This window comes from Perognathus longimembris, chromosome 4 (assembly GCF_023159225.1).
Source record: "Perognathus longimembris pacificus isolate PPM17 chromosome 4, ASM2315922v1, whole genome shotgun sequence".
In the NCBI taxonomy this organism is placed as follows: Eukaryota; Metazoa; Chordata; class Mammalia; order Rodentia; family Heteromyidae; genus Perognathus; species Perognathus longimembris.
In genome coordinates this window covers 22,513,374-22,527,523 of record NC_063164.1, presented here as the reverse complement: position 1 = coordinate 22,527,523, position 14,150 = coordinate 22,513,374, and the positions used below count along the sequence as shown (strand labels likewise).

General features: G+C 38.7%; 1 protein-coding gene across 5 annotated transcripts in view; it reads left to right on the top strand.

The window, feature by feature from the left end:
- Positions 1–11,432, top strand: part of Map2 (microtubule associated protein 2) — a 257,458-nt gene extending 246,026 nt beyond the window's left edge. For all 5 annotated transcript variants that reach the window (XM_048344848.1, XM_048344851.1, XM_048344849.1 and 2 more), the window contains 4 exons: positions 1,691–1,783; positions 3,848–3,929; positions 7,319–7,431; positions 7,636–11,432. In XM_048344848.1, coding sequence (XP_048200805.1) covers positions 1,691–1,783; positions 3,848–3,929; positions 7,319–7,431; positions 7,636–7,851 — 504 coding nt within the window. In that variant the 3' untranslated portion in view covers positions 7,852–11,432. The remainder of the gene's footprint in view (positions 1–1,690; positions 1,784–3,847; positions 3,930–7,318; positions 7,432–7,635) is intronic.
- The last annotated feature ends 2,718 nt before the right edge of the window (positions 11,433–14,150 follow it).

Here is a 14,150-nt window from a genome sequence, read left to right as displayed (position 1 = left end):
TTTTGGAAAACATGAAGACTATGAGACAGCCAATTAAATTTTAAGATCAAACAGACTTACAAAACTTAAATTTCAATTTGTTTCAATGAATGAATTAGTCTTAAAAGTTGGCTTTTGATCACTTAGTAATAGGTCACTTGATAGATACTGTAGTAATCTCTACATTGAAATCCCTAAATTCATATTCCAAATACTTTTTATTCCCAAGGATTAATAGAGTGGCTCACATAAATTCCATTCATTGACAAAATAATTACATACTGCAGGAAATAATTTTATTGTTAGCAGACATAATAAACCAGAATTATTCATTTTCTGAATGTGATTCATGGTTTTCGTTTTTCTATGTGGTTTTAAAACTTATCTGCATCTACAACTTAAATTAAATTCTTAGGGCACAACAGTTTGCTCTGTCCTAGAGAGTAGCCTACTCATCATGTCTCTGAATTCTAATTTTGACAAGAAGCCTTTCCCTTGGGCTTCTGAAGAGAGCTGTCAATGATATTTTTCTGTTAGGGACAAGCTGTCTTGTCCACATTCGAAAGGCACTGTGATTTAAGCTTTGGCTTGTTAAAAATACTTACTATTCAATGTCCTTGTAAATTTTAAATTCTTTCTGGCAAATACCAAGAGATGTGTTAACATTCTTGAGAAGGCTATACATCTAGGGTAAATTTATTTAAACTTTTTTTACATAAGAGGACAAGTTGTCCCCTAAAGAATGTGATTTCTTTTTAGCTACGAGGGAGAGGAAGAAGCACTACCACAAAGCAAAACAAATAACAGCAACAAAACAAATCTTTTTCTAGGCTTACATTGTTTTTCCTCCACAACAAACTTCAAAAGACACATAGAAGAAATCATAAGAGTTATGACTTTGTGCAGTACATTATACCAGGGTAATATATTTGTCCAAATCTGGGTTTGCTGTTGTCTTCAAAATGAACACTTGACTTCCTTAAATTTGTAATAGAGCCAAACTTTAAATCTGCTAGACTCAACCAAGGCCTACACTATATCAGCATGGCTTAGTATTAACCAGACAACCATACTTAGTTTTTCACTTCAAAAAATGAAATGAGTGTTTCCCCAGTTCCATCTAGGAACATTGCCAGAGAAAAAGGCCTTTTTCCTTGCAAAGCCAAACCCACAAGGGAACCGTGTGGCCCCTTAGCAGAACAGATCTCGTCTCTCTCGATTTTTTTTTTACCCTTTAGAGGTTCCGGAATTTCTTCCCTTGGATGATTGGGAATCCTGACCTTGAAAGTTCAGTCATGCCAATGGTGCATGTCACTTGTGCAAAATGGACTAACAGAACAGTCATGTTTGGGATGTGATTCATAATTATGATAGATGAAGCTAGGGGGCCTAGGAAGCTACTGAAGCGTACTGATTCAGTTTTCTGAACTATATTATTGAGCGTTCCCTAGAGGGGACTCGAGTCCCAGTGTTGCCAGCCTCTATATCACAGACAATCTACATTTCATTTTTCTACTCCTCCAGTCATATAGCTGGGATACTTAATGCTCTTGAGCATTTGGCCCTTGAGGTACAGGTAAACAGGGACTCATGTACGCAATATAGAATACACAGTAGGTAAATAGGCCTCTTTGGTGCTACCAATTCTGGTTCTTATACCCACTACCTTGAAAGAAAAATGAACATTGAAGTTACTTCCAATTCCTTTTAGGTTAGGATTTTAAACAAGAAGATCGATTTTAGCAAAGTTCAGTCAAGATGTGGTTCCAAGGATAACATCAAACATTCTGCCGGGGGCGGAAATGTAAGTAGACAGGGGGTGGAAATGTAAGTAGACAGCTTCTGTCCTGATTGTCTTGGAGCCACCTGCATAGCCGGCCCCTTGCCTTCTCCTCTGCCTTCCTCCAACACACACCTGTCTCTCATGGCTCTTACCTTCTCACTCGGTGTGGTAGCTTCTCAGCCTTGCATTCTAGGCCATGGGCTTCCCATCCTTTCCTCTAAGATTATGAGCAAAGTTCTCACTTTCATTGGGGAAAGAAAATCTTGTTGGAATGCATCAGCCCTTTCCAAAGGATGGCAAACCCATTTCTCATACCAACTTTGTTTGCTGGCCTTTTTGTCTTCAAGGTATCCCTTATGCTCTCTCTTATTTCCTCCAGAAGAGTGTACCAGGCTCACTTTTCTAGCTACATTTAAATTACTCTGGAGGCTAAGGCTCTTATACTTGAAAATGCATGAAGTGTGTAATGCCAGTCTCCAGTGGTTCATTATTCATGAAAGTGAGGGTATCGTTTAGAAAAATACAAAATGAGTGACATGTAGTACATCTATAATTTAAAGTACGATGTTTAAACTCTTAGTTTACCTTTGGTCTTGTCAGGCTTGTTCTTGTGTCTTCCATGTAGTGGAAATAAATCTTCCAAGAGGAAGTGAATGGTGAATCCATACCCCTCCCACTTCCACTGTGCTGGAGGAGAAGCTACAGTGGTAAACAAACCCATGCTGAGGAAAGCATGCCTCTTTGTAAAATGAAGATGAAACATGGGACTGTGTTCTACAGACCCTCTCATCCTGAGTTCATGTTCTGTTGCTCTGTGCCTCAAGTAACTCATGGGGCTTCTTACCCTTTAACTGACAGAGTCACCTATTGGTGTTCAACCCATCTTGGCTCTTTGCTCCTCAGCTGGGCAGAAATGGAGTTTCTTCCTGAGGAGAAAGAGATAAGCAGGCACCTTTATGGGGGCTGTCAGATGATAAAGCAGCCTCTCTGAGCATAAAAATGTCTTTGTGGTGGGAAATCCATGACAATGTTTGGGGGACTCCTTCAAGGATTCTGGGCTAAGCCTCAGGGTTGGTTCATTTACACGGTTGCTTCTCTCCTGGTGCTGTGACTGGAAGAGCACAGCACAGAAGCAGCCCCTGTCCAGTTAATTCCCTCGAAGGTATCAGAGGGATGCTGCCAATTAACATGCACTACAAAGGATAAGTTGGGATGAAAAGTATCTTGAAGTAAATAGGGTGCTTCCAACCTTGAAAACAGTAGTTTCAAACTTCCTTCTAAAAATGTTGCTCCTTTAAATACTGTAACTAAGGCCCCTGAGGGTCTGAGGAAGTTGCACATGCACCAGATACAGAGGGGAGGTGGGCCCCATTGTAAAAGGACTGCTTCAAATGTTGGGAGAGAAAACATAGTCAAAAGAATGCAGAATAAGGCGAAATGCTACCGCGTTATAAGTTGATGTGCAAGAAAAAAAAATTCCATTTAACCAAGATAGGACAACTTAATCTTTTAGGAAAGCACATTCAGATTTTTCTTCTTCTGTCTGAAGAGCACATTCAGATTTTTCTTCTTCTGTCTGAAGAAGAGCAGAACTATAGCAATGTTGGTCACTTCTCTGTAAAAATCACTGTATCAAAGGATAATCCACTACTTTTCTTGGCTCTTTGCTCATAGAAAGATTTAACCTGGTATGCCTTGGTTCTCTGAGTAGAAGCTTGCCTTATTAATATAAATGTTCCTGTGCTCTTGTGGCATGACTCGCTTTCTACTAATAAAATCTTCTATTGCAGGATTTTCATTCACTTGAGTTCTTTCTGGTACAACAGGAAGAGTATTTGGGCAATTAGGCTTTTGTGGAGTCCGTGTGTGTGTGTGTGTGTGTGTGTGTGTGTGTGTGTGTGTGTGTGTGCATGTGTGTGTGTGTGTGTGTACATGTACATGAATGCAGCAGTTAGGATTCTGAATATATCACTGAGTGTTGTAAGTGTTGTAAGGGTTGTGAGTGGATGGGTTTCTAGATTTGGGTGTGATCTGAGGGTTTTCCTTGTCTAAAACATTTTAAGCATTTTTATGTGGTTTGCACAGGTACAAATTGTTACCAAGAAGATAGACTTAAGCCATGTGACATCCAAATGTGGTTCTCTGAAGAATATCCGTCACAGGCCAGGTAAATTAATTTTGGGTAGTAATATTTAATGAATACTATTTGGTAGAAATATTTCACTGGATTCAGGAAATTGCCAAGATTTTGCTGTTGTTATGTTACTGTAGAATACCTAACTGGATAGATGTGTCAGAGTCTTGTTTTGTTTTGATTTGTTTTTTGCCAGTCCTGGGGCTTGGACTCGGGGCCTGAACACTGTCTCTGGCTTCTTTTTGCTCAAGGCTAGCACTCTGCCACTTGAGCCACAGTGCTGCTTCTGGCCGTTTTCTATATACGTGGTGCTGGGGAATTGAACCCAGGGCTTCATATATATGAGGCAAACACTCTTGCCATTAGGCCATATTCCCAGCCCTAGAGTCCTGATGTTTTATCTTTTCATAAATAGAAACTTAAGCTGCAAGTGCCAAAGCATCTTCATTTGGAACAAGAAAATGCAATTTCTGTGAACAGGCTGTGTGTCATGGGACAGGTTAATAATTCAAAGATGCCCAAGATACAAGTGTCTCTAGTACTCATCATACTTAGTGGAGTTCTTTCCTGTGACATACGTTTGATCTTGCATCCATACCTAACATTTCCTGTAAAATACATTAGGTCTTGCATCCACACTTAACATTTACTGAAAGCGGAATATTTTTCATGAAATTACTTTTCTAATTTATGTAAAATAAGAACTGCTAGCTAGACTCCAGTGGCTCACACCTGTAATCCTAGATACTCAGTAAACTGAGATATGAGAATTGCTGTATGAAGACAACCTGGGAAGGAAAGTCTAGAAGGCTCTTATCTCCAATTGACTGCCCAAAACGTTGGAAGTATGGCTGTGGCTCAAGAAGTAGAACACTAGCTTTGAATAACAAAGCTCAGGGACAGCATCCAATCCTGAGTTCAAGCCCTGGGATTCTGACAAAAACCAACCAACCAAATAAATAAATTCAAAATGAAATGAAAGGATTGCACTTATCAGAGCTGAGGACTTCATCTAATGAATTTCTCAGGTTCTTTATTTAATTCACCGATGTCAGTTTATCCATAAGCACTGAAAATCCTCAGCAGAAAGAAATACCTTCTCAATTTTTTCATATCTAGCTAAGATAGCTCTCTCTCTCTATATATATGCATATATATATCTGTGTGTCTTCTATCTATTTGTAAATATAGTCATTTAATCAATTAAGCTGAATCTAATGGCTAAATTCATAAGGAAATGTCAGCATGGTGATCACTAACAAAATCAAGCTCTTCAGAAAGTTATTTTAGACTGTGCAATACCAAATTCAAATGGGCTTCTCCAACAGTTATATAAGAATTTCTTTTGGGAAATCAGCAGCAAGATACTCAAACTTCCTTTATGAATATATTCAGGGGTCAGTATTACATTTTTTTTCTTTTCAAAAGATGAAGCAATGGACATTCAGCAAAATTATCTTGAAACAATACATATTCAGAAAAGAGAGATGAGGATTGTTTCGATCAGAAGCTGCCAAAAAATAGAAAATAAGATTACATTTTGAGGAGATTGGCATCTAGTAGAAAGTTCAACATCATCTCACCTCTGAGATAATTGCCTGTTTGTAAAACATCATGCAAATCCCATCATAATTAACTAACAAGGCCCACAGGCCAAATAATATATGGGAAGAACACTCCATGTATCTTTTAGGGGAGGGATAACTGGATGTCTTCCCTGTGAAATTTCTCTGTTTGGGGGCTTTATTGACACATAAGCACCCAAAATTTAAAAGTGAAAGATTCTGTTTCATAGATTCCCCTCAAAGGTTTTCCCAAATGAGTGAATTCTCCAGTGAAGTGCAATGCTAGCAGAGGGCCATTGTCCACTAGTGACATTTGGAAGAACATGTATAGTTGAAAGCAAATTCTTGGTGACAGTGAAGCAAGTCTCTTTGCCTCTGATATGCAGCGGAGTACAATCCAGCTTCTTGCCAGGTCACAGCATCAACCAGTTACAAAGGTGACAGAGTTGCAATGTGTCACACTTCACTGATCATCAGGATTGTTTGAACTTGTGTGGCTGGCTAGGCAGATGGTCCCTCCTTCCCTCTTCATGCCATACCCATCCCTCTTGAAAGGGCACCACTGCTCAGGAAGGATGACTTTCCCTGATAAAGGAAGATCATTCTGCTACCAGAGTATAAGAGTAGCAGCACTAAGAGTTGCTGCTAGAACCCACAAACAAGCCCTCCAGACATCAACACTCAGGTGTAGGATTGGTAAGAGACACAAGCTATTTAGTAGAGATTAATCTACATTTTAAGTCTAAGAAAGACATGCACAGGCAGGGAAAAACCACATTGATGGGTGGTGTGTGTGGTACCCTAACAGTCAACAGATCCTCGAGTTTCAAACTAGCTAGCATTCCAAGAAATAGTATGTCCAAAACTGTCTTAATATGATCAGATCAAAGTCCATGTCTGATTGGTTTTGTAGCACCTGCACAAGAATGTAAGATTCTTTCCCTGTCAGTCTATATGCTAATGAAAATGGAAACATGTCTGTGCTTAGTAGGTATAAACAATTCCATAATTAATTTCCTCCATGACATAAACAGTGTTGAGAATTTACCAATGAAAACTACTATTCCTCAGTATTTGTGATGGTTTGGTTTCAGGACCACCATCACCTCACCACAGATACCCCAATCCAAAAATGCCCATGTCCCATATATAAAATGATATGGTGTAACTTGCATATAACAGGAATGTCTTCTCATGCATTTTAAACTATCCAAAGATTACATATAGTGCTTACTACAGAGTAAATGCTAAATAAATAGTTGTTCAGCCATATTGCTTAGGGAATAATGATAAAGGAAAAAGTTTGTACATGCTGAGTACAGATGTAATTTTTTTCCAAAGGATTCAGAATCTGCAGCTCCAAAAGGCCCACTATGCATCACTTTTTGGTATGCCATCCCAGCCTAAAACTTCCATGGGTAAATGACTAGTTACCATAAAAAAGAATAAAGATGAATTTTAGTTCTACTTTAATATACTTTATTAAAAATATAAAAATGAAATGCTTGAAATTTTAGAAAGGATGAAAGGGACACTATTATTGTGTTATTTTAAGAAGTTTTGGTTATCACAATAAGAAAAAACATGTCCGTGATTTCTAAGGTAGACATGGGTCAAACAAATGGTATTAATATCATGAAGCAATCCATATATTGGTATGAGAAGGATGTCATATTTTGGGACCAATGGGGTAAATGGTTTGGACTGGCGATTCTGGAAAATTTCAATTAGAATGGTAGTAGAGCTAGTAAGTGCGCAGGGTAGTGGCATATCAACCATAACTATTCGAGGAGGTAGTTATCAGCAACACAAGATTTAATGCCAACCAAGCATTTAAAAGCCTTTCTCCTCTTAAAGGTGGTGGACGTGTGAAAATTGAGAGTGTGAAACTGGACTTCAAAGAAAAGGCCCAAGCTAAAGTCGGTTCACTTGACAATGCTCATCATGTACCTGGCGGAGGTAACGTCAAGGTAAGAAGCAAAGGTGTGAGCCATGTTAAATACAATTCTGAAAATGCTGTTCCTCAAAATGAGCCCTGGCTTCGTAAACCAACAGGGAGGACATATGTGGAGCTGACCGGAAGTGGCATTCATGTCAGCTCTGGGATTCAGGGAAAGAGTTAGGGGCTAGTTAAGATGCTGGAGTAAACCAGGACTGATTCTTGTCTTAAACAGATTGACAGCCAGAAGTTGAACTTCAGAGAGCATGCAAAGGCCCGTGTGGATCATGGGGCTGAAATCATCACACAGTCCCCAGGGAGGTCCAGTGTGGCATCGCCCCGACGACTCAGCAACGTCTCTTCTTCTGGGAGCATCAACCTGCTTGAATCTCCTCAGCTCGCCACTTTGGCTGAGGACGTCACTGCTGCACTGGCTAAGCAGGGCTTATGAATACTTCTCATTTAGCACTGGAGTAACAGTATTTAGGCATGAGCTCTTGGCAGGAGTGGGCTCTGAGCAGGTATTATATTCATTCTTTACAAAGCATAAGATAAATAATCTCACCCCCCCAACTGTAGTAATTGTTACAATTTTATATTTTAAAAAAATGAATCGTATATGCAGAAATTGACCTGATTTCCATTTGCAGCGAGAACACACTGGCTTTCCATGGATACAATTGGACAATTATTTTAGCTCTGCTCTGTTTTGCATGGAGTATTATTATTTTTTTAATTGCATTTTTACCTTTCATGTGCCTGAAGGCTATCCACTACATTCTGAAAGGCCTTGTTAAAATTCAAGCTGCTCATTTCATAATTCTGTTTCTGGGTGAAACGATGAAAACTGCCCATTGTAACTTATTACAGTTTCAATTAAATCACACAGTCTGATTGCAGGAAGGGAAGAGCATGTAAGAAATACGTTTTTTTAAAGTGTTATTTTGTATAAATGGGAAGAAAGATACAACTAAGTTATTAACATTTGGGACCTGGATAATTGTATCAGAGTATGTCAATCCAATAAATTATTTAACTAACTAAAGGAAAATAGTTACAATTTGAGCTGTGGTTGAGGAAGTGTGTAAGTGCATCTGTTAGGAGTGATGTACTTTCCTTAGGATGGACTTATGTCTGATTAGAATGTCAGTTGATTGGCTAGATTTGTGTCCATACCCCTTTTCCATTTGTTTGATACAGTATTATAGATATAAATATATATATATTTCTCTGTGGCCATTTGTGATACTTCCTCATATACTTGAATATTACACTTCTTTATTCACAGTATCTGTGTCTCTTGCACCCTTTGGTGTTGCAATTTTAGGTATGTGAAAGTAGATGTTAGCAGGGTTCTCTCTCTATTTAAAAAATATGTTAAAAAAAGACAAAAATGTTTTAGCATGAAGTTACTTTCTGTAACAGCTCAGCGCTATAACTGTTTTAGTGCCAGATACAAGTCTCTCCCGTGATACTAGAAAAATACTATTTTTTTCTTTGCTTTCACCAATATGGAAGTTTGTGGGGCCAGTCCAGTTATACATAAAAGGGTTTACAGATTGTTGGTTTAAGATCATGGATTTATCTCATTTGTCATCACACAATAGTTTGGGTTTTATTCCGAAGTAAATCTTAAGGTTTATTATTGTCTTTCTAGGTTTTCTTTTTCATTTGCTAAAGTTGAAACTAAGAGTGGTAATTTGAGATGCTTTTTCTAATTCTTCTAAAAAGTATCTTTATTAAGTTCTCTAATAGGCGATTCTCCTCTTTAACCCAAGTAAAGCTCCACTGAGTAGAAGGGAGGGAGGGGATAGAGGGACATCTAGAGAAACTATTGCTCTAAAGCATTTGAGACACAGATATCTAAACCAGGTTTTCCCAGTAATCCAACACTACATTCTATAAAGGAACATTGTTTTGATTTTGTGTTACTCATTAGTTATGACATACATACAGTCTGGAAATCACAAACTGATCAATTAATTCCACCTACAGACCTTTCCCCTTATAGTTATGAATAAGTAATGACATAGCCAATGGCCTGAATAAGGCAGAGTTAACCAAACTAAATGGACACTTTTTAGTACCTCATCTGCTCTTTTTCTTGCTCAGGGATTGTAGGCTGGACATAGTTAAAGACAGAGTTCTGCTAGGTCTCTGATATCTGTAAGCCCAATTAACTCCTGATAAACAATGAGATGATGAATATGAGCTGAACAGCAAGGAAAGACAGGAGTATCTAAGACAAAAAGCCAAGGAATGGAAAGATAGAGACACAGGTGCCATTTTGATGACTAGCTATTACCACCAATAAGATTGCTACAAAGTAAATACTAAGAACAAACCATACTATTATTTCTCTGCTAGATTTACACAAGCACATGAGTCTTACACCATGTAATCAATTATTTCTGGAAAAAAAAAAGAACTTAAAAACTGCTGAATAGGATTGTGGATGCATCTGTTTCCTACCTAGTAATTGCTATGAGATTACTTTGGTTTGGCAATTTATCCATCACTTTCTCTTGAAGTGTACTAGGAAGCAGAAGAATAAGGAATGTTGTGTGGAATGGTGGGTATTCTCATAGGTTTTGACAGTCTTAGTAGTTTACATTCTTTTGGAGGAACAGAAGAAATGAATAGCTGGTTAGAACCAATTTAATCTGTGGAAGCTTTTGTCAAGAGGAAGTAAACACATTTTACATATTAAATTTCAATTTCTTGTTACAAACACCACATGCACCCAAGAAAAGTTATGTAAAGCACTAAGCTAACAGTACTAAGCTAACGAGCATTCGTTTCTACTAACAACAAAACTATAACAAATCCATGCCCTTGTTTTATATGAGAACACAGTTGTTTATAAGTTAGCAAAAAAGAGAGGAACACACAGCTACAAATGTCTTCTTATGGGGCTCTGGGATGCTGCCCATTCTGGCCTTCTCTTAAGGTAACGACTCAAATTAAGCTTCTTGCACACCACTTTTGTGGGGACACACACGCTGATCCAGATGTGGAATTTTCATAGTTCCACTTCTAGATCTACTAATGCCAGTTTCTCTCTGGCTTTGGCCTTTGAGAACCTGTTTAAGAATACGTAAATAATCCAGAGCTGGGAAGAGTTAAAAGGCCAACTTCCCCAGTGAACTCAGTCTCTCTGGGTCCCCTGTAACTGGAAATTGGATACCTTAAAACAATGCAGGGTAGATCCGAGTTCCTGATGAGTTTCAAAGGCCATGTTCATTTAGGAACTAACTTTCTCTGGATTTACCTGCTGAATTCCAGCAGGTACTGGGCTGAAGTACCACCCATAAGAAAGATAGATGTCTGTGTGGCATCAGCTAGCTGTGACACAGGAGTTCCAGTCAGTAGAAGAATCTAGTGATCCTAGTTGACCTTCACACACACTCATAAGTAGCACAGCAAAATTTGGATCACCCACCAAAATGGAACATTCATGTCAATATTGTTAAAGAAAATAAATTAAACAGAGGTGATTGTTGACAGAACTGCAGTGATGCTTTTTCTATTCATGTTCATGTCACAGGAAGGAAAGTAAATTATTCCTGGTAGAAATAGCAAAGAGAGAGATTCACGGATTGGGAAGGCAAATTCCAGGTATTCCTTCAAAGATGGATGTGCAGAAAGAACAACACTGATTTTGTTTTTGTTTTTTTACACCTGGAATTTTTAGCCCAGGTTCAGATCAAGTCCCTCTGCAAGAAAAAGATTATTTTCTAACTCAAAAAGTGTCCATCATAAAAGTCCACTTCAACTTTAGCAACAAGAAAAGAAAAATCAACAAAAAAGTATACTCTGTATGCTGGGATTCCAAGGTTCCAATACACCACTACAAATCTGTGGGAAGGGGGGTTCTTTCTTCTGATAATTCTAGAGCCTGTTACCATAGGAAGGCATTTATTCAATGGCTGGTTGTAGTTAGCTCATGTTTTTTCAATCAAATTTGCAAATGTATTTGTTGCTGTATAGTGATTGTTTTGCAAAATAAAATTGCTTGTCACCTATCTGTTACTTTCAGGGTTTGTTTGGTGTGTTTTTTTAATTGTTGTTTTCATCCTTGGCAAGGAGGGAAGCATATGCATGATGTATGTATGTATAATTGTATTTATGTGTGAGTTACAGACACACACACATAGGGTTCAGTCAAAGACAAATTGTGAAAAGAAGGCTATATTATCTCCTTAGTTTCTATGTATCTCACCCTAGAGTCGATCATATTATATCAAATCATCTAATTGATGAGGGAATTATTTTGGTGGGGTTTTTGTTTGTTTGTTTGTTTGTTTCTTACTGCTGGAGATCTAATGCAGGGCCTGTGTGTGCTAGGCAAGCACTCTTCTGCTGAGCTGCAGGAAATCCCCAGTGGAATTTTCTTTTATCACAACCAAATTAACAGGTTGCTATCCGATACCAGTGACAAAACACAATTTAATTAAAAATAAAGCTGAATTTATTGGCTTAAGCAATTGAGTAAATGGGCATATCTGCCTCAAGCACCATGATTGGCACAGTAATTCCAGACTTGCCAAAGAAGGATAGCACTAAGCAAACACCACTGAATCTCGGGGGGGAGGAGGGGTTACAAAGAACAGACAACATATTTCACTGCATCAAGATTGTTCATCTTGTTTGTTGGAGAGAGAATTCAAGAACAGAGAAGGGGCGCTTAGTTGGAGCAAATTTGTTAATGTAAAGCAAAGCAAAAGCAAAATGAAACTTACAGGAGAGTGGATAATCTCAAGGAGCAGCTGCCTGAGGAAGTTTAAATTTTTGAGTTTTTATAAGGGCCTGCAGTCATGAGAGTGGCTACCCTTGGGAAAAAGGAGCTTGTCTTTAAATCTCTTTAGATTTTCTGGGCTACCTGTCATCTCCTCCTCCCACATATCAAGTAACATGAACTAATGGCGGAGCTAGACTTCCACCAAAGTGACTTCAGGCTGTTACTTCCAGGAGGCAAGAATTGGTCTGTATAAGGCATAGAAACAAGTGTCCACCTGACTCACAGACCTTCTAACTAGAAGTGCACATTCTCAGGCCCCACTCCAGACTAAATGATAACATTGCCCTACATATTTGCACATTCAGATATGAGCAATAACTGGGGGAAGTAGCTCATGCTTGTATTCCTAGCTTCTTGGGAGGCAGACATGAGGACAATCTAGTTTGAGGATAGCCCAGGGTAAAAAGTTCATGAAACCTCATCTCGCCCAATAAGAAAACCAGAGGCAGTGGTGCACATCTATCATCTCACTACTCTAGAGTAAATAAGAGGTCATAATCCATGCTGGCCCAGGCGTAAACACGACTCTTTTCAAAAATGGACTGATGCAACAAGAATTGGGACATGGCTCAAATGATAGAGACCCTGAATTCAAACTGTAGTGCAGCTAGGAAAGAACAGTGGAAGGAAGGAAAGGAAGGAGGGAGAGAGAAAGAGAGAGGGAGGGAGGGAGGGGGAGTAGGAAGGGAAGGAAGAAGTGAAGGAGGAAGGGAGGGAAATGGGGAAGAGTGAAGGGGGAAGTGATGCACTCAGTTTAGCCAGTCCCTGACAATGTGCTTAAGAAGAAAGCACTCCATTGTATCCCTCTAACTAAAATCTATCCCTAACATTCCTTGAGACATCACTGCCTCTGATGAGCTATTTAGATACCTAGTGGCAAGAAGTTACAACTGAAAAAAGAAATACATTGCATCAGTTGTTTTCTACCCTTCAAATATCCAAAACTGGCCTACTTATCAGTGGCCTCATCACTTCCCATTCTGTCTTCTTTTATTAATAACTCTGATTTGGTACAATCAGAATTGTACAATCAAGTACAACCCCAGTCCACTAAGGTATATCTTTAGAGAGCTAGATGATAGAATAGGTAGGTAGGTTGGTAGGTAGATGATTGGTAGATGATAGATAGATAGATAGATATAGATATATACATTATTTTTGGTTTTTGGTACTGGAAATTGAGCCTAGGGCCATGCACATGCTGACCAACTGCTCTACCACTAACTTACATCCCTAGTCCTTGATTTTTTGAGACAGGGTTTTCTTACTCTGTCACCTGACAATGAACTAGAGAACCTCCTGCCTCAGTCTCCTGAGTGCTGAGACTGTAGGCAAAAATAATTTATTTTAAGTGTTTACGTTGCCCTTCAAAACTCCTTTTAAAATGACATTGACTTGTCCAGTAGCATTTGCCCAAATAAGATTCTCAGTTGGTTTTCATTAAGTCACAAGGAAAGGACAGTTTTACTTGCCTTGAAAAGGGACAGATATAATGTAGAAGGACAGGATAGCATTCCATGTAGCTTACAGGAAAGAACATATTCCTCTTCTCATTTAATAAGTGCCACTTTGAGAACAGTAACTCCGATAGTTCAATGACCCAGGGCTAGAAGACTGTCAAATCTATGTAAGCCCACAACCTAAAACAGTTACAAATCATCACATCCTTCACCAATGTCTCAACTACACCGAGAAAAGTATCCGCAAAATACTTCCTGAAAGGCCTATCTTTGTTTTCTTTGTCTTTGAAACCCAAATACAAACTAGACAACATAGCTTCTCCAGCTAAAAAAAAAAAAAAAACTCTTGCTCCGGGCCTGTGTCCTCCAGGTAGCAGTGTTTTCAAACTCAGTATTCATACAAGTGCACATACACACATGTGTATACATGTGCATCCATATGCAGGCACACCAGACATGCACACCATAGACTGGGACCATCTTTTGAAA